At 43.8% G+C, this 24,383-nt stretch overlaps 2 protein-coding genes across 4 annotated transcripts in view; one reads left to right on the forward strand and one right to left on the reverse strand.

The window, feature by feature from the left end:
• The first annotated feature begins 1,925 nt into the window (after positions 1-1,925).
• Positions 1,926-5,171, forward strand: ptges (prostaglandin E synthase). Its single transcript, XM_071523334.1, has 3 exons — positions 1,926-2,163; positions 2,285-2,367; positions 3,866-5,171. Exons 1-3 carry the CDS (start codon positions 2,053-2,055, stop codon positions 4,113-4,115), a joined length of 444 nt encoding a protein of 147 aa, XP_071379435.1. The 5' UTR covers positions 1,926-2,052; the 3' UTR covers positions 4,116-5,171.
• Positions 5,172-10,175: 5,004 nt separating this feature from the next.
• The window catches only part of garnl3 (GTPase activating Rap/RanGAP domain like 3), a 55,345-nt gene continuing 41,137 nt past the window's right edge, over positions 10,176-24,383 (reverse strand). For all 3 annotated transcript variants that reach the window (XM_071523322.1, XM_071523324.1, XM_071523323.1), the window contains exons 17-31: positions 20,207-20,281; positions 19,934-20,048; positions 19,753-19,779; positions 19,528-19,632; positions 18,494-18,610; positions 18,055-18,221; positions 17,441-17,599; positions 16,845-16,911; positions 16,354-16,461; positions 15,907-16,025; positions 15,247-15,382; positions 13,931-13,990; positions 11,799-12,017; positions 11,162-11,282; positions 10,176-11,043 (exon numbers count right to left, since the gene is read on the reverse strand). In XM_071523322.1, the coding sequence (XP_071379423.1) occupies positions 10,878-11,043; positions 11,162-11,282; positions 11,799-12,017; positions 13,931-13,990; positions 15,247-15,382; positions 15,907-16,025; positions 16,354-16,461; positions 16,845-16,911; positions 17,441-17,599; positions 18,055-18,221; positions 18,494-18,610; positions 19,528-19,632; positions 19,753-19,779; positions 19,934-20,048; positions 20,207-20,281 (1,761 nt within the window). In that variant the 3' untranslated portion in view covers positions 10,176-10,877. The remainder of the gene's footprint in view (positions 11,044-11,161; positions 11,283-11,798; positions 12,018-13,930; positions 13,991-15,246; positions 15,383-15,906; positions 16,026-16,353; positions 16,462-16,844; positions 16,912-17,440; positions 17,600-18,054; positions 18,222-18,493; positions 18,611-19,527; positions 19,633-19,752; positions 19,780-19,933; positions 20,049-20,206; positions 20,282-24,383) is intronic.

The following is a 24,383-nucleotide window of genomic DNA, read 5'->3' on the forward strand; positions in this document are numbered from 1 at the left end:
CCTTTCAACTCATGGTAACCCTCGAGGGGCCCTGCAGGTAGGGCTGGCTGTGAGACTGTTGTGGTCTGCGGTCTCTGGAAACACGAGGAAACTCAGCCAAGTCAAACTTTCTTCCGTGCTTCACCTCTTCCTTTCTCAGCCACTCTCTCTTTCCTCGCTGCAGGCGAAGCTTCTGACAGGAGGAAAACTCGCATAAACACATTCCGGGAAAGACTTACTCACAGGCATCCACATAATACTAAATCACTTTCACACACTCCATGAAAGGCTGCGTCAGACTGCAGCAGTCTGAGAAATATACTTTATGTGTGTGTGTTAGTGATGTGTGACTACCTGCACTGGATATCCGTCTGTCTGTCTCTGAGTAACATGTATTACTAGTGTCTGTCTGCCTATCTGTCAGAGGGTGTAGCGGCTCTGTGTGTCCCCACATGTATATTGAAGACTTTGTGGGTGTGCCTGATTCTGTAAGCTGTCTTCTGACCTGTTTGAGCCCACCAAACAGCCATGGGCTGCGCCATGTGTTCGCAGCTGGTTGACATGTTGAATGTATCGGTGAACAGGTCCGGCCGCCGGGCCATGGAGCTCGCCGCCTACCCAGAGGCGCTCCAGGGAGGCTACCACCGAGTGACCGGCCTCCACTACATGTCCTCCTTCTCCGACGCCGAGGACTGCTGCGACGACAGCAGCACAGGCAGCTCTCTCACCATGGACTGGCAAACACAGGGGACTGATGACTGACGCACCTTCACTAGCCAAAAGAGCCGGAAGGGTGTCGTGATACCAACCATGCCAACATGAAAACACAAATACAAATGAAATACGCGGATTTGTTTGCAATAAGAGTTGATTGTGAATAGAAATAAATGCTGTGGAAGACGAAGCAATGTTTATGGTTGTTTTTCTTAAAATTGTATTTCATTTAGCTAACTTAAAGCTGTTTCTTTATATGGATTCATTGCCTGTTTATCCTCCCATCCCAGCTGAGTGTTGTTGCAAATTTCATTGCACTGAGCAGCACCTCAGGACTATTGGACCGGGGCACTAGGCAAATCTAAATTGTTCTGGAAATTTCCCTTGTCTCGCATCCGACCAGCTATCTGACTTGAAATGTTTTTCTGTGTATGAGCACCAACATATATGAAGGAAAGACATGCTGGCTACATCCATGTCAAAAGTCATGAAAACATTCAGATCAATCAATGGTTAAAACCATGAATCTGATTATTTGGATGTGGGGAGGGTTAATAGATTGTCAGCTGCACTGTACACAGACCTTATTAACATAATGTACGTTTTTGCAGGGGTTCCCAACCCTTTTCATGTCAAGGACCCCACATTGATTCACATCAGGCTATGGACCCCCATCTGATATGATGTTACACTAATGGAGTATAAAATCTGAGATGATTTTTGTTGTTAGATATAACTTTATACCGATTTACATAACTGTCTTTACTGAAAGCGAGGAGGCAACATTAGAGAGTGTGAAACTTATGAACAAAATGGTCATCTTCATCCTCAATTAAGCTGTACTTTATGTTTTCTTTTTTTTTTCCATGTTTGTGAACCGCATGGTTATAGGTGTAGGGTACATTAGGTGTATGTTTGTGGCAACATCGTATCCTTGCCTGTGCTTTTAAGCCTTGTCTGTAGACAATCTCTCCTAATTTCAACAAACGACCGGGTTGTCACGCCCGGCCCAGCAGGCATGCAGTACAGTAAATACCATGCCCTGAGGAAACGAGTGGCTGCTGCTCGGTATTCACCACATCAGACACACCGAAGCGTGCCAGGGGTTTTCAGTTGTAATTCAGGGATTCACACGGATATTTAATTGCTGCAATGGGAAAAATTCCGTCTCGTTTTTTTTTTTCAAGCTGTCATCATTTGAGTGAGTGGGTGGGGGCGTCACCGAGGGTACAAAACTCTCGCCACGGACTCACTTTCATCGCCGCAGCGCATAGGCACGAACCTCAGTCGGACCTACGTCTTTGATTTGATTACACTTCACATTGGGTGATAAAAAGAAGACAAAAAAAAACAACAACAATGATGATAAGAAACGAAGTTTTCTCATGTTTTGTTTTCTACGGCGTGCTTCTTGTGGTTAAGATGTACATCATAGCGATAATAACGGGGCAAGTGAGGCTGCGTAAAAAGGTGAGTGGCTTCTATCCAAAATATGAAGTAGGACAGCAGTGATACACAGCTCATAAATGTGTACCATAATGTCAGCAAATTTCACTGAGGAAAAGCATGACTGTTTTCGTTTGTCTTTAAGGCTTTTGCCAACCCCGAGGACTCGCTGAGACACGGCGGTCTGGAGTTCAACAGAGAGGATCCAGACGTGGAGCGCTGCCGAAGGTGAGAGAGAGTGGAGAGAGTCTGATTTCACTTTTTGACGCACTTAAATCCTGTGTAGCCTGCAGCTGTAAACAACAATACTAGGCTATATAGGCCACAATTATGAAAAGATATTCAGGAAAAAGTTCTTTTTTGACAACTATAGCATCACACATTTTATGCAAAATGTATTGAATGAAAGGTATCACCTGCTCTAAATGTTAGACTTAGAGATTTCAGTCATTGAGTGTTTTATGATTTGTAAATTGGCTGATACTAGACGGAAAGGTTCTTTATCTTGAGAATATTTAAGTTTTTTTGTAGAAGATTCTGGGGTTTCTGTGGCTTGGCACTGCACAGTTTGCTCTAAGCAAAATAATAATAATAATAATGATGATAATAATAGTAGGCTAATAAATAAACATCACACTGTACAGAACCATTAATGTGCTTCAGTAACCTAATTTCATGCAACTTTTTCATCCTACTTTTCCAAACTTTTCCTTTAAGTACACACTTCAGTTAGAGAAGGCCTACTTTTTTTCTGTCATGGATGTTCACCTGATGTTGGCAGCCTATAGAAGGAACAGCTCACTGTTTTGTTTTAACTTGTCAGGAAATGATCTGTGATACTGAGGAAAGCAGATGTTTTTCTACCAGTCAAAACTTTCCAATCTTTTTTTCCCCCCCTGTTAGTGCCCTCTAACTAGGCCCATTCCTGAATTTATAGCAGGAAACAATTGTGTATTTGCAGGCAGTTACATTTGTTCTCAACATCATTTTCTTTATCCGGTGTTAATCAGTGTAACCAACATAATGCTCCAAATATGAGTGTGATAACGACTTCCTTCTTGAACCAGACTTTTTTTATGTGTGGTTTCTGCATGAATCTGAATTGTTTTCAGGGCAGGTTTCCTAGAATAATATTATTGAGAGGTTTTCTTTGTGTGCGGAGAGGAAACAGGAGGACTCTGTCGGTAGTTCATGAATTTCACAGGCTTTGGCCCGGTGTTCAGGTCTGCCAAAAACAAAAGTGAAGTACAGGGATTTGAATTCAGTTCAGTGAGCAGGGAGCACTTTGCAGAAGTCTGACGCTGCATGATGCGTCTTATGAAACGGCCTAATTCAAATGAAATTTAATGAAAAATATAAAGTCATACTACTCTGGAATTTCAGAATGCACAGTGTTGGCTAATACCCCCCACCACACATGCGATATTTCAGAGGATATTGAGTGAGTCACTGGAATACTTAGGGAATACTCAATGACAGGATACATCCTTAAGGAATGCTTTTTTGAAGTAATTTGGGAATTGCTTCATGATTTCACACAGCCAGGAAAGTGAGTCACGCCCATAAGCGCCAGCACTGTGCTATCAAATAAAAACAGATGTGTGTGTCTGTGTGTGTGTGTGTATATGTATGTGTGTGCGTACACGTATATGTTTATGTGTGTGCATGCACGCACATGTCTAAGTATGTGCCTATATTGTGTACTGACTCATATTTCCTCTCCTAGAGCTCACCGTAACGACCTGGAGAACATCCTGCCCTTCCTGTTCCTGGGTGCCGTCTACTCCCTGACCGGGCCTTCGCCAGCTGTGGCCCGGCTTCACTTTGTGGTCTTCTTCATAGCTCGGGTGGTGCACACCGTAGCCTACCTGCTGGCGCTGCGGGCGCCCACCCGCTCTCTGGCCTACACCGTCGGACAGGTGCCATGCGTTTCCATGGCGCTGCAGGTTCTGTTTACAGTCTCCACTTACGCCTAAAATCCCTAAATTAGGGACTGGACTTGTGTGGTGTTCTGGCTTATTAGATGGTAGTTATAAGTCATGAGCTGTATCAGTGGAGGGAAGTGGAGGAAACCGGAGAGGGGTACCTCTAAGAAGATAAGATCTGCAGTGAGAGTGCAATATGGTGTGTGCTCACATCAGTGCTGGGCTGTGTGAACTGCTGTTAGTGTTGTATTTTTATCATGTTATAAGTTAAAGTTAAAATGTGAGAATGTCTCCCTGTCTGTCTGGGGAAGTTATCTGAAGTGAAGATTTGTGTTATTTACTGTCCATGTCTATTTAAATGAAGGTTGTTGTTGTTTGAAGGTTGTTGTTCGTTTTGTCTTCTGTACTGGTCTTGATGAAACAACCTGATGGGATCAGGAATGAATGATGGACAAACTTAGACATTAGTTTAAACCACCATAGCATATTTCCCAGAACTGTATTGACCACTCAGCCTGGTGTTTACACAGCACAGACCGCCGTGTGGATGAACGACCACACAGAGACGTCACAGTTATCCTGCCGTGTCCCTGGGAGGTTTATCTGTTTCCTATGTGTGTATTTCATCTATTGTGTCAGCCTACTACATTCAACAGAAGCATAATGGATACTGGCGTGATGAATTGTGATGTGTTGAGTGCTGCGTGCTTAGTTAATGCTGTCGCTGTTGCAGTGAAACAATTTCCAAGTTCATTTGGATTCCTGAGTTTGGACCAAGAAAAACAACCAAGAGAGAAAGATCATAAAATACAGAATTGTGAAAGAGGTGGAACCTAACCAACACTGAAGTTTTGTGTTCTGTCATGTGGTTTTATGTTTGATAATCTATTTTGTGGCGATTTTAAGTATTATAGTAAATTATTTCATTGAATGTATAAGGTGATGTTTTGTGTTTTTTTTCTTTTTTCTTCACTGTCTTTTTGCATGAGCCTTGAATGTGTCTCTGATTGGTTGTAGTTCTTTTAAATTGTGACTTGCTCATTGTGGAGCCGTCTCTTGCCCTGATGAAGACGGTTGAAACATTTTGGCTCTGAGCCACAACAAATAAAGGCTTTTTAAATTTCAATCTTTTAGTCTCTTCCCTCCTTACTTTAGAGTGCACTGGACATTGTGTTTACAGCTCAAGACTTTAGTTTTTTTCTCATTGGAGGTTTTCATTCTTAGAGCTAATATGTCAGGTTTCTATATGTATAAGGTGATGATTTTGACTCCAGTTCAGATCATTGTTATTAGACATTAAGTCAATTTATGTAATGAGTCAGCCCAATCTTACTTGCATGCGATTCAATTCATTTATTCATTAATTTAGTTGTCTTTTAGTATATAGATCCCACTGTTGACTTGGCCCGGTCACGGAGACACAGTGTGTTCCGATAGTGAAGGGAGAGGGCCCCACTGTGTGTTTGTGTTTGTGTGTTAGTGAGTGTGTATGTGTGTGTGTGTGTGTGTGTTTGTGTATGTGAGATGATCCAGGAGCTCACGGCAAAGCTCCAGCATTCCTCAGCCTATTATGTAAGACCTTGGGCTGCACTGAGTCCACTGAAATGTCCCGAGGCACTGGGGGCTGGGAGGCCGAACAAAGGTATGGAAACATAGTCCAGGCAGACAGACAGGACAGTGCTCAGTCATGCAGACAGGTGGCCCACACACACACACACACACACACACACACACACACACACTGTCCGCATGTCAACCAGTTTATTGATGTTAACTGGAATGTTGATCCATAGTTTAACATCATCTATCTGGAAGAGCAACGTTACAGCATCTTCAACTTTGTCTGACATAAAAAATGAATTTGTATTTAGCACATCTTCTCACACTCTCCCAAGTCCTTCCTCATTAAATGAAACACGTTTTTCTCTTCCACGTGTCTGCCAGCTGGAATAAAAATAATTTTCCATGCTGAAAACAATTACCATTGCCAGTGATTTTCCTACCAACGATGACTAAACTTTAAACTGTAGAGAAGAAATGTTTCATAATTATGGAATGTTTTGTGTCTACGGCTAAACTTCCACTTCTTTCTCGATGAAAGAAACATGACCGCATAACAGACTCTTTGGTGCATGGGAGGCGTTTATTGATGTACGGGCTAATCCTCGGCTCTGAATGAAAGAGCATTCAAAATACAGTAGGATCTCGGTCAAATATAATGCTAATGACATATGGTATTTTGGGTGTGTAAATATCCTGTCGATGCGTCAGAGGTGTGGCCTGGTCTGGACCTGCCTGTAGCTTCGGGGCATGTGTAGTGGAAGAGAGGCCCGTGTCCTCCTTCCTCCTCCTCCTCATCTGTCCTTCCCCTGCCGCTCTGCCCTTCAGTCATCATGGGATCAGCTCACTGCTTGAATGAGCTGCTGGGCTGAAATCACAGAGTTCAGATTGTTGTCTTTGCCCCCCCCCCTCTTTTAATACTGGGTTCATGCATAATCAGATCCATCTGAAATGTGCCTTTTACCCCCATCTTGTGGCCACAGTCGTCATTAATCAACAATCACTGTTTCAATAAAGTGTTAGCAAGACACCACAGAACTGAGATGATAAGTCACATCTGAGCTCTTCATTACATAGTGTTGAGTTAGTTCCTTGACTTTCCAAAGTCATCTCCCAATCTTAGCTTTGCCAGTCATGAATAAAGAGTCACGAATGAAGAGTCAAATGAAAAAAATTTGAAATTTAATTGCTTTTGAAGTTTTTTTTGCATAATTACACTAAGTACTACTGCAGACAGTCCCAGAGGAAGACTGACTGCCAGCACGCTGACACAGTTTGACTTGGCAACAGTAAAACTTCCAGTGTAAGTGTGCATGCTCACGCATGCATGTGTGAACATAAATGTGTGCATGTGTGTGTGTGTGTGTGTGTGTGTGTGTGTGTGTGTGTGTATTCCTTTGGAGGTGTGCAAGATTAAGACTCTTAAAGGAAAGAGGCACACACACACACACACACACACACACACACACTCTGATCAACCATCTAACAACATTGCAATACCCCCCTGTGACTGTGACTGACACAACGTCCCTCTCATATTTGGTATAAAAACAGCTGTTTACACGGGGGGAAGGGGGTCGACACCAGGTGCGTCCCAACAAGAGGGTTGGGATATCTTGGCCTCTTAACATTCCTCCAGGTTTTCTTGGAGGTTTTTCCTTGTATGCATTGAGGGTCTAAGGCTAAGATAGACTATGTAGAATAGGCAGGCTGTTATGTCTCGCTATAATCTGTTTTTGTGTGTCTTGTTCCTCCTGATGTTTGTCCTATATCATTCTGTTCTATGATTGATTGTTGATCAGTTAGATCTAGTTAGGCTCATTCTCTGTACAGTCCTTTGAGACATGCCTGTGATAAAGGGCTATCGATCTCTTGGTCATCCTTTGGATTATTAAGACAGCTTTCAACCTCTCCTAGTGTGTTCATATATTTCTAATGTCTAATTAATGTGAGATCTGATATGATTAGGAAACAATTAACAAGCCAATCGGTTCAAATTTCATAAATATTTATTACATATCAATGAACAGAATTGACTACTTTCACAGCAGTGGTCTACAGCACTTGTTTAAAATAACTGCTCAAATAATAATAATAATATTAATAATAATAATAATAATAATATAGTTCAGTTTCATTTGAGGCCACATTTGATACACAAACATTTACAAGTAGTACTTGGCATTAAAAACGATGGCGATACAATATTTTAAGACACTTGGTGTTTTTTTGTTATTTTTCTTTCATTTTGATATCACAGAGGTTCAGCAACAGTCTAAACAGTAAATATTGATTCAGATACAAAAAAACAAAACAAAACAAAACAAACACTGTGAAAATGCCAAGGGGAGGTAGAAACAAAGAGGACTTGACAGGAATAAAGGAGAGAGAAATGGGAATAATGACATTAGTGAGAGAAGCAGTATTACAAACTGTGACTGCCAGGCATCCCCCAGTCACCCACACTCATTAGGAGTAATAAATAGCAAGTAGAACGTCTTTGTAAAAATACCCCCACCCCATTCTTCTTCCCTTTTTTTTTTTTTTTTTTTTTTAACTTTTCTGTGTTGCGAAATAGTGTCAAAGGGGTTCACACCGAGACGAGCAAATACAGAGGAGAACAGACGATAGGCATGTGGGAGAGGAGGCACAGCAAGAGAAGCTCATGCAAGATCTGAGGGCAGCAGTGTTGTGAAGCCGCCACACGGAGGCGCTCTCACACCCAAACTGCAGCCTGACATCCCTCATCTGGTCCTGCCTTTACTGTCTAGTGTTCATCAACATATCACTCTGATATGTTTTTATCACTCGGACACACATGGCCGATTTAACTCCCTCAGTGCCAGATGTAATGAAAGACTAGTATCAAACATCTGGTAGAGAGATTACAGCACTTTGTCACCTGACTGCCACGCTCCTCCTGGCCATTCCTGTCTACATTTAAGGCCAAACCTGCCCGGACCGTTGCCATCTGTGCCTTTAAGCCAGTGGTTTTCATTCCCTGGCCCTCGGGACCCAGAGTCCCGCTGGCTTTCTGTCCTAACAGGTATTTAACTGTCCAGGTGCACATCAGTCCCACATTAGAGGGCTAGAATGAAAACCAGCAGGACTCTGGGTCCTGAGGATGAGGATTAGGATCCACTGCTTAGGCTGGCAAAAATCAGTGTCATTTTTAAATCACCTCTTAAAATACATTTCTACAGATAGACGTTTGTATAATTTGTATTTACCTATTTTAATCTCATTGTACTTCCCTGATGTACTCTTCCCTGTTTTTAAATTCAAGTTTGGTATTTCTATTAATCTTACTTTTTTTGTTTTATTGTCGGTTAACACTTTATAACATTGTTTTGAAAGTGCTAGATAAATAAACCATTATTATTATTATTATTACTACTTTTTGGTCCTACTGCACTCCCACTGAGGTAGAGGGGCCCAAACATGAGACTGGAAAACCTTCACAACCTTCCTTCCTCCAAACAGTACAGCTGACTCATTTGAAGGACGCTTCTACTCAAAGTACCTTTAACTTTTAGTGTGTCTGGTTCTACTGAGTGTTGGCGTCATACCAGGGTTATTATAATTTAGAATTTTCCATTTTCATTTTGTTTTTATATAGTTTTTCTATTACAACTTTGTTTTTCTTTAGTTTCAGTATCTAGTTTTTGTATTTTTTGGTAGGGGTGGTATTTTTTAAAGGTATAATAATAAAAGTTCATAGCAGGTATTGTGTAGTACAAACAATAAATCAAAAACTCTTTCAAATTTATTTACAAGAATTTTTTTTAACACATTCTAACTTAAAAGTTGGGAACACAAAATTCTTCGCCAAAAAAATGTCTTATCGTTTTTGCTCTGCACATAAACAAAAAGACGAAAACTAAAAAACATTTCACGTATATATTTATTTTATTTTAGTTTTACAAGTACACAGGATAGTTTTAGTTCAGTTTTAGTTTTTTCACAAAATTTCGTTTTTTATTTTTATTTCAGTGATTTTGAATTCCAATGTTTTCCGTCTTAGTTTTAGTTTACGATAACCTTGCATCGTGCTCTAGAGCTGCAGAGAACCACTTTGTGCCTCCTGCCGTCACACGTGACAGTCTGGTGACACACTTCTTCAACCAGCTCAGGTTGTGGTCTGCAGTGTGTGTGTGTGTGTGTGTGTGTGTGATGCGTGATGATGCAGACCCCGTGGTTTCCAAAGATGCTTTATCGGCGCAAAAGACACAATACTCGTAGCAAAGGCAAGTCATGCAGATTTAAGGTACGCTCATTCTTATGGGCAAGATGTTTAGTGCATGTGGCTTTAAGAGAAGTGCCTCCATTGTGTGGATTTATGCTAACTGAATGTAGTTCTGGGTCACCATGGTAGGTTAATATCTAGTGTGGACTACAATCATGGCTGCTACTGTCAGACACCAGCATATGGTGGCTGTTAAGAGGTGTAGTTCAGTGGAGGATGCTGGGAAATGGCACTTGTGGGAGACGTTGCCTCCAGCCCTGTCTACCTGTATACCGTGAATAAGGAGAATAACAAGGACTAATATGTGGAGAGAGCATAAAACATCATACTTTTACTAAATATAGGAATAAAATGTGTTTTTATAATATATCTATAAATATGCATTACAGGCATGACAGGCATACACGCCCTGCCACTGTGTATGCATCTTAATGTATAAACAGATGTACACATACATATGCATATCATACAACATTTGAAAGTGGATTGGAAATAATCACATAATATACAACACATTAAGCTGTAGCGACTTCAAGAGGGCATGGTGAACACAGGGGGTTTTGTCGTGCCTTGGTGCGTAGATTTACATTCACTTTTTGGTTTTGGGATGAAACCACAAACGTTATCTCCAGGGTGTCGTAGAACTCCGAATAAACCACACCATCCCACACAACCTCACCGCCTCTTTGGGTTATTCGCTGCAGGGCAACATCAACACCCAACATACAGTGGCCGAGGGACTGCGTACAAAACAAACACACACACACACACACACACACACACACACACACACACGTCTTCACACTCCCACTGCACCCACCATGTCTGATGAAGGGGGGACCCAGAACACAGATATATAAACAAAAAAAAAATAAAAATAAAAATAAAAATACAAAACAAAAACTAAAGAATTCAACAAACGACACCTTAAGAAACCAAACCAAACCAAAATAATGACAAGGACAGAATGGGAGAGGGCGGGCAGAGAATGCACGGTGGGATTGTCTTCACTTTAGGTCCAGGACGTCCTCTTCGAAGGACGTGGAGAGGGCGAATGCGCTGGCCAGCGGCGGGCTCTCCGCTCGCAGCACCGCCCTCTCCGGCTCGGCTTCTGACCCGGACGAACAGTGCCGCTGGACGTCCAGGTCTGTCTCAGCGGACTCGGAGGCTAACCTGTCGTGGACAAAAAAATAACGCCGTTTTATGTGGCTATTGAACGTTGGACGATGGACGATGTTGCCGCGGACGACGGTGATGATGATGAATATGATCCGCTTGCCGTCTCTCTTACCTGTCACTGTTCGTTGATGTCAGCGCTCGCGCCTTGGGCTCCTCCTCCGTGGTCCTCTTGCTCATCTTCCTCTGTTTGACCGTCCCGCTGTCCGGCTTCCCGCTTGGTTCCTCTGTCAAGCCTGGACAGTGAACGCCCAGTATCAGCTCTCAGCAGACACAACATAGGTATAGACAGCTGGCCACAACATAGACTTGTTTTTCTAGAGGACAGTTTCTTTGGTATGAGGCAACAGAGAACGATCATGGGTTAATACAGTCATCGAGACAAAACAGGTCCCACCTTATTTGGACAGTCCAGTGCTGACACTCAACTTACTATCAAGTGACTAAAAGGTGTCACTGAGTTTCAGCTGGTACAATTGTGTGAAATGTAGTCTACAGATATTCAGTTTCTGAGAGAAGACACTGTTAAGATATGGGGTGAGAATAAAAATCCCCCAAATCCATCGTCTCTTCCCCTCACTTCTTTCACTCCGATCGCTCTAATATCTTTCGTTCAATCCAAATGGATCGCTTGTATTCAGCCGTTGAATCCAAAAAACTGAATTAGGATTGGGGTAAGGCTAAAGTCAGGGCGACTTGAGTATCAACACTGGATGACACATTGATCAATGTCTGTTGTTCAGTTGGTTTACCGAGCAGCTCCTTCCGGGTGCGGCTGGCTATCTCTTTGATCTCCATGCGGGACAGAGAGAGAGAGTGTGTGGCAGAGATGAGGGGCGCGGGGGACACCATGACAGGGGCCGGGGTCGTCAGCACCTTGTTGACCAGCGGGGACTTGAGGGGTCTTTCGATGCTGCGGCCCACCAGGTTACTCAGTGGGATTTTGAAGATGTGCTTACATGCTGATTCGCCTGGGAGTAAGAATACAGAGGGAGAGAAGGGTGGAAAAAAGAGAGAGTAGGTGGTAAAGACAGGGGGGGTAAAAAAAAAAAAAGGGACGAGGCAGACGACAAAAAGAGAGGTAAGGACGTGAAACAAGAGACAGAAAGAGAGCAAAGATGGAAAAGGAATGAGGGATAAAGACGCAGATATCAGATGGAGAGGAAGGTGTAGCACTTGTGTGACACACCTGGCTCAAGTGATGAAGAGATGAGCAGTTAGACTTGCCAGGCCAGACTGTTGTGCCAGCAGACTGCATATAAACCCACACTCTGACGCAGACACACTCATAATGTTAGCTCAAGAGTCTGGAGGTGGATGGGCTCCTACAATACAATCAAACCTCCATATTCAAATGAAGACACTCTAAACTGATTGATGGTCCTATTTTATGAAACAACGTGATCTTATAATGAATGCGTCATCGCTAGTATTTCGGGCTAATGTAATATGACTGCTCAGTTACAGCCGTTTATGGCAGACCATCTATTATTCATCATAGACTATAAATATTTGAAGCTTTGTTTGGGGCAAATTTAATGGATGCTTGGACTTTTTGAAACGGCACCATTTGCCTGCAAAAAACTGCAGTGTGCCAACCTGCAGTGCCCGATTGTGCCATCAGGGGGCAGCATTGTAATTCAACAGCTATCCTGCTCCACTGAGGCAGGTTGGAATGGTCACATGGATGTGACTGAATCAATGTGGAGGCTAGACTGCACAAAAAGGACCGTCTATCTAAAATGTCAGCGGGTCGGAGGTGAGTGAGGCGGCACAGAGAAAAATGGAGGGTCACTGCTGATGTTTGACAGGTACACTGCGTTGCGGTTGTTACTGTCCCTCTCTCCTGCACCGGGGCTGTCAAACAGTAATGGCAATAAACCAAATGTGGGGGGGGAAAAAAGCATGCAATCATCTGGAATATATAATCAGAGAGATCATTATATTCCACATGCGGTTCTGGACCAGGGGAAGTGTCATACTGCATCTCACTGGCAAAGGTTATTGGCAACAATGAAAACATAAATGAGTGAGAGTGTCAAGAGTATATTGAGTGTTTTGAGCACTAATTGATATTCTGTGAGGTTGAATTGGTCGGAGCTGGGAGCCGATTGGGTGTGCTGTGTGTGTGTGTGTGTGTGTGTGTGTGTGTGCCAGTGGAGGCAGGCAGCGGCTAGCAGCCACATCAGTATCTTGTTCACATTACTGATGCGATTACATCAAATGAAACCCTCCCCAAGGAGCAGATACGGCAGGCATACAGGCGGTTAGAGGATGGGATTTTTGTCAGCGCACCCTTCCACCCCTCTCCTTCTTTCCATCTCTCCCTCCCTCTGTCGTCCACCCCCCGGATTGTGGCACCTCTGTTTGGACTACCACTTTGGATCGAAGAGAGGGCTGACAAAAGTCTCCATGGCGACAGTGCAATCTGTAAATCATGCTGCGGCAGACGTGTCTTCTCCTTCCCCTCTTTCTTTCACTTTCCCCCTCCTTCACTTTCAACCTCTTGCACACACACACACACACACACACACACACACACACACCCTTTTCTCTTTCGCTCATGCATACCTTCTCTGCATCTCATTCTTCCCCCCCTCTAATTCTAATTTCCTCCTTCTCAATCGACGCATCTCCCCCCTTTTCGTTCTTTACTCTGCGTATCGTCTCTTTCCTTCACTCTCTCCTCACACTGCTTTAGTGAGTAAGACAGAAGGGGGATGGGGAAGACATAATGTTCACTTAACATTCAACCAACGTTCAAGTCAACATGCCGCCTTGGAACAGAAAGGGTGATACACTCTGGGAGCACGTGCATGTTAGTGGGGCAGCATATGAGCATATTCATGAGTTGAGGAGGAGTTGTGGGAGACTCCTGCAGTACCTTCGGCGTCCTTAGACATGTACAGGGAAAGCTTGGTACCATAGGGGATCCGTATAGAATCTGAACCAGGGACGAAGAAGAGGATTATACAAAACGAATACACACTGTATGTGCATGCAGGCATACACACACAAACACACACACACGCATATATACACACACACACACAAACAGACTACAGTTTCTCCCTTAGGTCATGGACTCCCCGTGAAACAGGATCACGTGGGTCAAAGCCTCTAATAAAGGTACAAAAGCAGATAAACAGGAATGAGAGAAAAAGAGAATCCAATCCAAAGAAATGATTACCCCAACCGGCCTAAAAGCATAAAGCCCATCCTCAGCTAATTGCAGCAGCGACAGGCAAAACTTCCACCCTGTTAGCCTTAATGGAACCTGTAAATATCAGCTCCCCTCAGGAAAAGAGGAGAAGACAGGCTTGATGGCGCAGCGGGAGCTAACACAAACACAGTGACTAATAGGAAGATATTTTATTAAGAGGACTTCATGTTTTCCTCCTGCCTTGTCCTTCACTGCAGCCATTAGAACTACACAGATGTGTCTGATGATGGCTGATAGAAGCCAGACTCTAATGAACACACTGAGGAGCTGCCACCACCTTCATCCATCAGTCTGCCGGCTCACACTGAATGACAAACTTGTATGTCATTAACAACTGCCCCTCCACCCCCACTCAACGCTGTCCACCATAAATACGCCCCGTTTCAGACAGCGGTATCAATCTAGAAGGGGAGGAGGGTCCTCCTGACTCCAGTTGGTCAGATACACAATGAAGGGTGAAGGAGGAGGTGAGAGTAGGCTAGAAGGCTGAGGGGAGGGGCTCGTATTGATCCTCAATCACACTTGAAAGCAGCCCCCTGCCTCGGAGGACACTTATTGTGTCCCATGACGGGGGGGGTGGAGGGGCAGGATGGGGGATGGTAGGTGGGTGACTCCATTTCACCTTTTAGTCACTTGCGTCCTGTGAGACTTGAAGGTACGGTAACATGAGACCATGTCGGTGTGTGGTTACAGATCGGGAAGTAGCAGTCGCGGAAGTCTGGTGAAATAACTCGCCCAGATACAAGACCGCTAGAGAGATTCAGCTGTGCGGCAACACCTAACCCTGGAGGAAAATGGCTACAGCTCCGCCCCCCTGCAGCTCAGACTAGTGTACACAAAGAGATCTCTAGCTCTGGGCCAAGGTGGCAGGACACAAACAGTCAAACAGGTCTGAGGGCAACATTAACGTTCAAAAACCTCAAAAAACGTGGCTCTATATCGGCATCCTCTGGTGCTTTTACTGTGCGGGGGCTTACCGTCACCGAGCGGCGAGGGGAACACAGGCATCTCGTAGCCGGTGGGCGTCTGAGGGGAACTCTGGGAACTGGTGTCTCTGGAGCTGCAGTTGGAGGCCGAGCTCACCGGAGCCGACGAAACGAAATAGATGTCCGACTGGGGTGGGACACAGAGGGAGAGAGAGAGGGAGTGAGATCAGGACAGAGAGACGGCAGATGGGGAGTAATACCAAGAGGGACAGAGTGGAGGAAAACCCAAGAGAGAAAAACATATCGAGGATATGGGAAGAAAAAGTGTTTGGTTTATGCCATGTGCCTGTTTTAAATGATGTCTGTGTATGAATTATGAGTGTATTATTGCTAGTATGTAGCCATGCTGATTGCCAGCCATATTTCCCACTGGGGAAATTAAGATTGATTGAAATGAGAGAGCTGAGAAAGCTACTTCTATATCGCAGTGGGGCCTTGTTGCGCTTTTCTGAAAGTACTCTTGTTAGAATGAAATGGAATTTGCTATAGGCAGGTGCACAGGTAGAATGCACAGTCAACCAACTTCTCTATTTTGCATCTTAAATCTACAAAGTTGCACTGAGTTGAAGTAATAATGGCATAAGCAGTGCATGGACATAACGTCGGTTACTGTGGTAGCAGTCACTCACAGTGGCTGTCAATCATACTGACCCGCGAGGCAGTCAGCTGTAGCTCTGGGACCACTGCTGTGTACACCAGGTTGCCGTTGACTACCAGCCGGATCTCAATGGAGTCCGTAGTGAAGGCCAGGATATAAGGAAACGCACAGACTGAAAAAAACAGCAAGAGCAGACGATAAAATGTATGTATCTCTCTTCTGTGATTCTCTCATCCTGCACAGAAACCTAGAGCAACAACAAGCTGTTATCAAGAGGTTTAGGTTTTGTTTTCTGCTTTCATTACTCTCTGCATAAACAATGACATGCACAAACATGGACACACACACACACACAAACGTACACACACACACACTCACAAACAAGCACATAAGCCCAATGGCTGCCTGTGGCTACCCATGGCGTTACCATGGAGACAGCTAGCTCAGGCCAGGCCAGCAGCATGGGCAGGGTGGGGCCCATTGTTGCCGTGGTAACCTACCGATAGCATTGGGCATCTGGTTCCAGCTGAAGTGGAAATCGGAGGTGTTGGACTGGATCATGGGGGTGGAGCCATTGAACGGACACACTTTCTTATAGTAGCAAATGTCTGAGGACAGAGGACATGTTTTACTTTGAAGTTAAATGCTTACACCGTTTTCTTATGTTTACTGTTGGTCTTTTTGTGTGTGACTTGTATTGTCTTGTTGTACAAGGACTGAGAGCAGCATTTTATTTGAAACTCAATGAAATTTGACAACTATTTGTCCTACTAGCCAGACAGAAAGAGGCACACAAAACCCAGAGTGGATGTTGTCTGCATTTGTAAACTCCAACTCTGACTCTTAATATTCTGCAGCAGTCTATGGTTTGATTTCCATTCCAGAAAGGTGCAGTGGCAGAAGAATGACATTAAAGCTCAGATTTAATGTTAGAGACAGGGACCCAAATCAAATAACAATGTTTGAAAGTCAGAGTTAAACAGAGACTCACAGTTGTAACACAACAGCAGACCAGCCTCCCCATCTTCATACACATCAATGGCTGCTACAAAGTTTACCTGTAGGCAGAGAACTCACTTTAGGGGAATCCTTCAACAAGAACCAAACAACAACTATGCAAGATCATTTTTAACAGATGATTTCATGTCGCATACTCTCTGGGTACTGGGTAACCATCCAGGCAACATTTATTCTTTAACTGATTTAACACTTTTTGAAAAGATTGATTTAATTATATTTCAACCTATTATTTTTTCTAGTTACTCTTGATAGAGAACAATATTTCTTTCAAAGGAGATACGGCCAAAGCGGGAATAAGACAGTTTATTGGAACAGCTGTTCATCCTCCAGCCTGCTCATTCATTTCTCCTCCCTTCCCTCCCCAGGCGGTGGCTGTGAATGAGAGTGTTGATTCAACCAAGCAGCCTAGTAATCAGAAGGTAAATAAAGCAACCAACTGGGCCAGTTGGAGGTCTCAGGTCTGTTCAACTTAAACAGATATCAAATAAACACAAAGAGAGGAAAAAAGAGCACGAGAAAAGGATGGGGTTTGTTGTATACGTGTATGTATGTGCACATGTGCCTCACCCTGTTGGCGTCCACATGATGTAGCCGGTAGGCATCTCCAGTGCTCTCATTGATCAGGTCAAACTGGTGTTTGTATGCCACACAGATCATATTGTCATTCTCCCCCGTTGGCCCGTCCACCAGCGCCATCACCACCGGCGGGTCGCACAGACAGATCTCCTGCCAGACACATAGTACCCAACAATGTCAGTGCACACACACACACACACACACACACACACACACACACACACACACACACACACACAGACACACACACAGATTGGTTTTGTTGCTCATACTGCCTGTTACTCAGACAGGCAGACAGGGTTGTCTGTATGCAAGATATAGACAAACCTGTCTGCCTGTCTATGAGACACAGTATATGCTAGATAGGTACAGGATATATAAATATATATAGAGAAGAGAGAAAATCAGAGAGATGGAGGAGAGAGAGAGAGAGAGAGAGAGAGAGAGAGAGAGAGAGAGAGAGAGGGAGAGAGAGAGGGGAACACACCTCACATGTTCCTTTGATGAGAAACAACTGTTAACAATGAACTAACATTTCCCTATTCCATCCATTCATTCATCCATCCATCCATCCATCCATTCAGGTAGTATCCAGTTTGAGATACCCGGATATACTGAAACTCCTCCACTGGTGAGTCTGCTCCCGTGGCGATGGCGCTGAAGCCCTCAAGGCGCGGCTGCTTCCTGGTGATGAGGAGGAGCTTGTTCCTGATGGCTGCCACTATCCTCAGCTCTGAGCCATGGTGGGTGTTTATAGAGTACAAATGACAGCCTGGGACAGAGGGAGACGCAGAGATACGGAGAGGGTTAGAGAGAGGGAGGGAGAGAGAGAGAGAGACAGAGCAGTGTATCGGACATATGCTGTACTGTAGGTGAGGCTGGCCCGTTCCTCTGGCACCATCCCACAGATCAATGCATGTGGCTTCAAGCAGGATGAGCTCCACCACAGACAGCTGGCACCACACCAGGGGAGGGTCAAAGGCTGTGTATGTGTGTATGTCTGTGTGAGAGTGTGTATAAATTTGCATACAGTGTGTACCATACCTTTAGTTTTCTCCAGTTTATTCTCCCGGCTGTCACACTTGCCCCTGACGAGCTGCCTCTCCTCCATGCCTCTCTTGAGCGTGCTCAGTCTGAACACATACAGCCGAGCGTCCTTCCCTGGAACCAAAATAAAATTAGCGCTGTTTTGCATCAAGGTTACTCTTAATTTGCTCTCTCTTTATAGTATCCACCCACGGCCAGACAATGGTGTCATACTGCAAGAACATTACCAGAAGGCTTCTTAAGGCAGTAGTCAAAAAACAAATGTTGGTGTGCTCTAAGAAGCTTTATCAAAGCCCATATACAGTTGTGACAAATGTTAGCACTGTCATCACATAATCACTGTTATAACCCAGTCAATGCTCTTTGTCTTTGTTTTATGGTCGCTTGAAGGCTGCATGTTTCTTTCTATCTATGTCTGCCTGTATTTTTCTGCAAGGCTGCACTCTGCATGTCAGTCAGCCTCTGGTTCCCTTAAAGCCCTCTCCATTCCCACATCAAAACAGTAGGAAGTTCATTCAATAGGTCAATCCGGTCCTGCAGGACAAATGGACACACACACACACACACACACTCGCACACACTCGCACACACACACACACACACACACACACACACACACACACATACACACACACACACACACACACACACACACACACACACACACGACCCCTAGAGGGATTGGTTCTCTATAGGTCAGCTTCCTCAGATCACAATGAAAGATCAATGTGTTCACTGGAGCAATGGAGATGGAGAGGGTAAGTAAGTACGCTCTACAACAGAGAGAGAGAGAGAGAGAGAGAGAGAGAGAGAGAGAGAGAGAGGGAGAGAGAGAGGGTGAGTGACAGACGACAGAGATCAAATGAGAGAGAGACGGGCATAATAAAAAAAGGAAAAGCTGTAAATACTGATATGAAGAGATGGGTGAGAGAGCAACAAACACACTGTGGTGCCAGGGGAAGCGGTCTCTGATATGTGCGCAGTGTGACCGGTGCCTCCTGCCCCTCTTCCTCCTTCTTATCTAGGCCTACCTTTGTCAGCCCTGGTGATAAGGAGGTCCTGAGGCTCGAGAACGTGCATCTGCTTCACCACCATGGTTTTGTCAAACACCTGCACTGGGGGCAGCGTCTGCGTCTCTGAAACACGACACAGCGACACATATTACACGCAAAGGGCAGTTCAAATCTGTGACAACCGTTATATAAAGCTGAACTATGACTAACCATGCAGCGGAGGACTGATTGTGCGGCACTCACCAACGTTGGACGAAGCCGGATCAGGGCCTGAAACGTGGACGACAACATCATCATTATCATGTTAGCTGTTGACCGTGGCATTCTGCTGAGCGCAGTATTGACGGCTACAGATGGATGCCGTTAGTCGTATTTTAGAGGAGGGAGAGAGGGCAGAGGGAAATATTGATGAGGATGACCTCACCATCCAACAGCATGACCCCCGCTGCGTCGGTGGCAGCCAGCAGAGACTGACCCCAGGAGTCTGCACACACCATCTCATAGGGGAATGTACTGCAAAACGCCTGGGACTCCCATGGCTGCACACACAGACACACACACACACACACATAATGCAGACACACACAGTACAATCACTATCCACAATATTTCCACAGGCTTTAACATAAAAACTCCCTTAGTGAAGAGGAGGAAAGGGTGATAAGTCTGGTGTAATGCCTCACAGACATGATCTCACCTCTTTTCTACACAGGCCTGTGGTGACGAGGCTGGTAGGGGCGTCTCCTCTAACTATGGTCTTCAGCTTCAGAGCCTATAAAGCATGTAGCATCAGTTATAACACAAAGCCATAGTCATTTCCCTGTGAATTCTATGGGATATGGCTTGTGCCACATGTTTGGTTTCTCACATTTTTATGGGGTGGCCATATGCGGTGTGGGATTTCAGTCTAAATCCTAGAGAACCAGTACCTGGAACGACTACTTGGAGTGTCAAGGCTACACTTGAGACACGTTAATGGCGTTTACACATTATGTCGCCGCATTGATAGTTTTCTCCTGCCTAACGTTTAACAGCCTGACTGAAAAAATAGCCAAACCCAGGCTGAATCAGTGGTGAAGGCAGAGACTGCTATTTGTCTGGCCTAGATTGAGTGGGCCAACATGTTACAGTAAAAATACAGCAAAAACACCTAAACATAGTGAAAATGAGTGCATTCATATTTCATCTTTAAAATATGACAGAATTAATGTCCCGAAAAACAAAGAAATACTCCATTCTCTTTGTCAACAAGCCTGTTAAATGTCAAGTGAATGACTGGAGACTGTGATGGACAACAACACTAAGGTATGTAAAAATACAGTATATGACAGTATAAATAAATGTATACATTTATATAGGTGTCTACATTGTATATTGCTCATTTGCAGTTAGCACTGATATTTGTTTTTGTTGCTGTTCTCCACGTCGGTGTAGATGTGTTTGACCAAAAAATAAGGCTGTGCTCCACAAAAGCATTGATTTGTCACTAGTCGGTTCTACAACATCCTCGACTTGGCTGCCAACAACGCACAAATTTTATTAAACAATGCCTCCACAAGACAGGAAGCAAGAGAGACTTTATCATGGACCCTGCATGGGAGCTGCATGGAGGCATGTGTGTTTACTGTGGATCAAAGGAAAAATAGAAGATGTGCGTGAAAGTACAATCCAAGAAGGATTTAGTGGACTGAACTGGTTGTATATGTCTATATATACTGTATTTTAACATTTAGCTCATGTTAAACATACTGGTTAAATTCTGAAGGATGTACTGGAGGATGATACTGGTTAAATAGGCTTAAATTGTGACAAAATTTACACACAATACAGAGAGTGCTCAAACAGAAAACATTAGATTAGGTTGCACATCCCAAATCCAAGCTACAAATTAGGCCATTTCCATTCACATATCTACATAAACAGGCAGTCTGGGAACGGCTGAATCAGAACCATGGACAGCGCACCGACTTGGCAATAATATTTTACAAATCAGCTTATTCGGCAACACAGTGATGCATGAAATAAAAAATAAAAAAACATACAGAGGCTCCAGTGCAGAAATTTTTGCTATCCATAGGAAAACTTCCATATAAAAATACATCCCCAATACAAATACTTAAGACCTTATAGTACTTAACCTTAGGTGGGCAGGTGTAAAAATAGCTTGTGTTTAGCCATATCAGGCAGGCATGAAAACATGAAATCATCATGTACATAATATCTTACATAATATCACGGTGAGTATGAACACAGTAGGCCACTTTAAAGACATAGGTAACAAAATTGGCTAACCAATAAATCAACAGGCCTTTCTTTGTGTTCATGCTTTACAGCAAAAGGGCAGAGGGCTTGGTGTTAAAGTGCTTTACAGAGAGCGACAGAAACAAGGCACAAAACACAAACAGTAATAATAATAATAATAATAATAATACATTAGTCTTGTATAGCGCTTTTCTAAGTACTCAAAGACGCTTCACAAACAGGGTAAAATCATTTAATAAGTGCATTTAAAAATAAGAAAATGGTAAAAACAAGAATAAAAGTAGGTGGTTAAAACTAGAGGAATCAGGAGGTGGACAGACGGGAGAGAGAGGGAAGGAGGTTAGCAGGTGAAAGCGAGCTTGAAGAGGTGGGTTTTGAGGGCCTGTTTGAAGGATGGTAGGGTGTTAGCCTTAATAGGGAACAAAAGGCAACAAAACAAGATTACAAACAAGAGAAACAATAACTTGAAAGCAAGTCTATAAAGGTGTCTTGAGAAGTGATTTAATAGAAGACGCTGACTTTGCTAGTCTAATTTCCTCAGGCAGGCCGTTCCACAGTGGAGGAGCTCTAATGGCGACCGCCTGATCACCTTTTGCTTCCAGTCTAGACTGAGGAACGGCCAGAAGAGCTCTCTGCCCGAGGATCTCAGGCTGCGCTCAGGCTCATATGGGGTTAAAAAGCCTGAAATGTAGCCAGGCGCCAGACCCAGATGAGCTTTAAAAGTGATCGGTAAAATCTCAAAATCAATTCTGAGCGTGACAGGTAACCAGTTTAGGGAAGCATGGATTGGGGGTAATATGGTCTCCACGTCTGGCACCTGTTAAAACCCTGGCGGCTGCATTCTGCACGAGCTGGAGGCTTTCGACTGAGGCGGAGAGAGAGTTGCAGCAATTTAAACGAGAGAAGATAAAGGCATGCAAGACCTTCTCCAGGTCAGTGGAAGATAAGAACGATTTGATTTTGGATATATATTGCTCAGCTGAAAGAAACAGGACTGCATTACTCTCTTCACCCGCTCGTCAAAGCTTAGGTTGCTGTAAAGATACACGACTACATTTCTGGCCACTGGCTTCACATTTGAAGACAGGCTACCTCATTTATTCTGGATTAAGACAGTAAACCTAGTGGGACCGAAGAGAACAATTTCAGATTATTATATGTATTGCTTATTTCATATTTGTCAGGTGTTGCAAGGCTTTATCCCCTGACGCTGCGTTTCAAAATTGTCTGTGCCTTCAAGCAACCAGTGGGGAGACAAATTCTCCCCAGGGTGTTGGGAAACCATCAGAATACTTTTGAACTGACAACAGCAGCAATGTTGCTTCGCCCTGTCCTTACAACTGAAATTACTGACATGCCATGGCACTGCCTTGGACTGCATATAGGCAAAGGAAAAAGGAACAACCTTCTAAGTGTATCAGAAATGTATTTATTCTATAAGCATCATGCGGCGAGTTGCCTTGCCAATGGTGACCAATCTCTTTTCTCATCAGCTCTTCTGGCTCCATCTGTGGCCGTTAGCATTAATATAGAGCCAGGAGACAATAAATTAAAATTGAGGTCAAATAAAAAAAAAAAAGTAAATATCCAGAATTAGACCACAATGAGCCTACATTACAATGACAATACTGCAATGTCAAGGGATAATTTCTCTGCTGAATGATTTACCACCACTTGAAATTCTGGTATTTTCCATCTGACTAGCATTGCAAAGTGCAAAATTCAAAAATACCCTGATGGTATCCCAAGGCCCTAGGGAGGATTTCTCTACCCACTGATTGCTTCAGATTGACCCAGTTAATGCAGAGAAATTTTGAATCGCAGCGTCAGGGATAAAGCCTTGCAGACTGCTGCTAAACCAAGGGGAAAGGCAGTCACCCAAAAAATAGCCATTGTCTCGCAGCAAATATGAAATCAGTTATTTCCAAAAGTCTTGACAGATCGTCTAGGTTCAGCACCACAGCCGGCGCTCTACACTGAGAACACATAGGGAGGGTGATAATGCAGGGAAAACGTCTGAGGCACAAGCGTCCATAACTTCAGCACCTGACCTGCATCCAAAACAGATGTGATGGTGATCGCGTGGCCCTGCAGTGATTCCTGGACTACGGCACATCTATCACTTATGTTGTCATCATTCAATACCGATCTTCCTGGAAGCGGCTGTCCAACTCGGTCAGCTGCCTGTCAGGAATCACAGCTCATCATTAATATTCGCTGCTTTTCCTACACCGGCGGCTCTTCCATTTGATTCATCACTTTGTCAAAATGGCATGAAAATAGTTGAAAAACGTCATCGGCGTTGGTAGACAAGGGTAGCAGTGCAAAAGTGTGTCTATGTTGCTCACAAACAACATACGTACATCAAATTCATCTCATTCTATCTCAGCTATGTCATCGTAAATTGCTAGTTCCATCTAGAAATCGACCCTCTGTGATTTGAAAGGTAAGTCTGTGACTCCTTGGACTGTGATGAAAATGATTTCCATATTTAACACCAAGCCCAGGCGTCTCTGCTTTGTGCTATAAAGCATGAAAACAAAGAAAGGAAGGCCTGCTGATTAATTAATTGGTTAGCCAGTTTTGTTATGCCAAGCCTATGTCTGGAATTA

Source organism: Centroberyx affinis, unplaced genomic scaffold (assembly GCF_046629955.1).
Source record: "Centroberyx affinis isolate AG114_WGS23_722 - 3 ecotype Tasmania unplaced genomic scaffold, CSIRO-AGI_Caff_v1 ptg001080l_1, whole genome shotgun sequence".
NCBI lineage: Eukaryota > Metazoa > Chordata > Actinopteri > Beryciformes > Berycidae > Centroberyx > Centroberyx affinis.

Bases quoted from the DNA above. Each gene is read 5' to 3' on its own strand.
- ptges (XM_071523334.1), top strand. From the start codon at position 2,053: ATGATGATAAGAAACGAAGTTTTCTCATGTTTTGTTTTCTACGGCGTG. The intron at 2,164-2,284 runs GTGAGTGGCTTC...TTTGTCTTTAAG, and splicing joins AAGTGAGGCTGCGTAAAAAG to GCTTTTGCCAACCCCGAGGA. The intron at 2,368-3,865 runs GTGAGAGAGAGT...TTCCTCTCCTAG, and splicing joins GACGTGGAGCGCTGCCGAAG to AGCTCACCGTAACGACCTGG.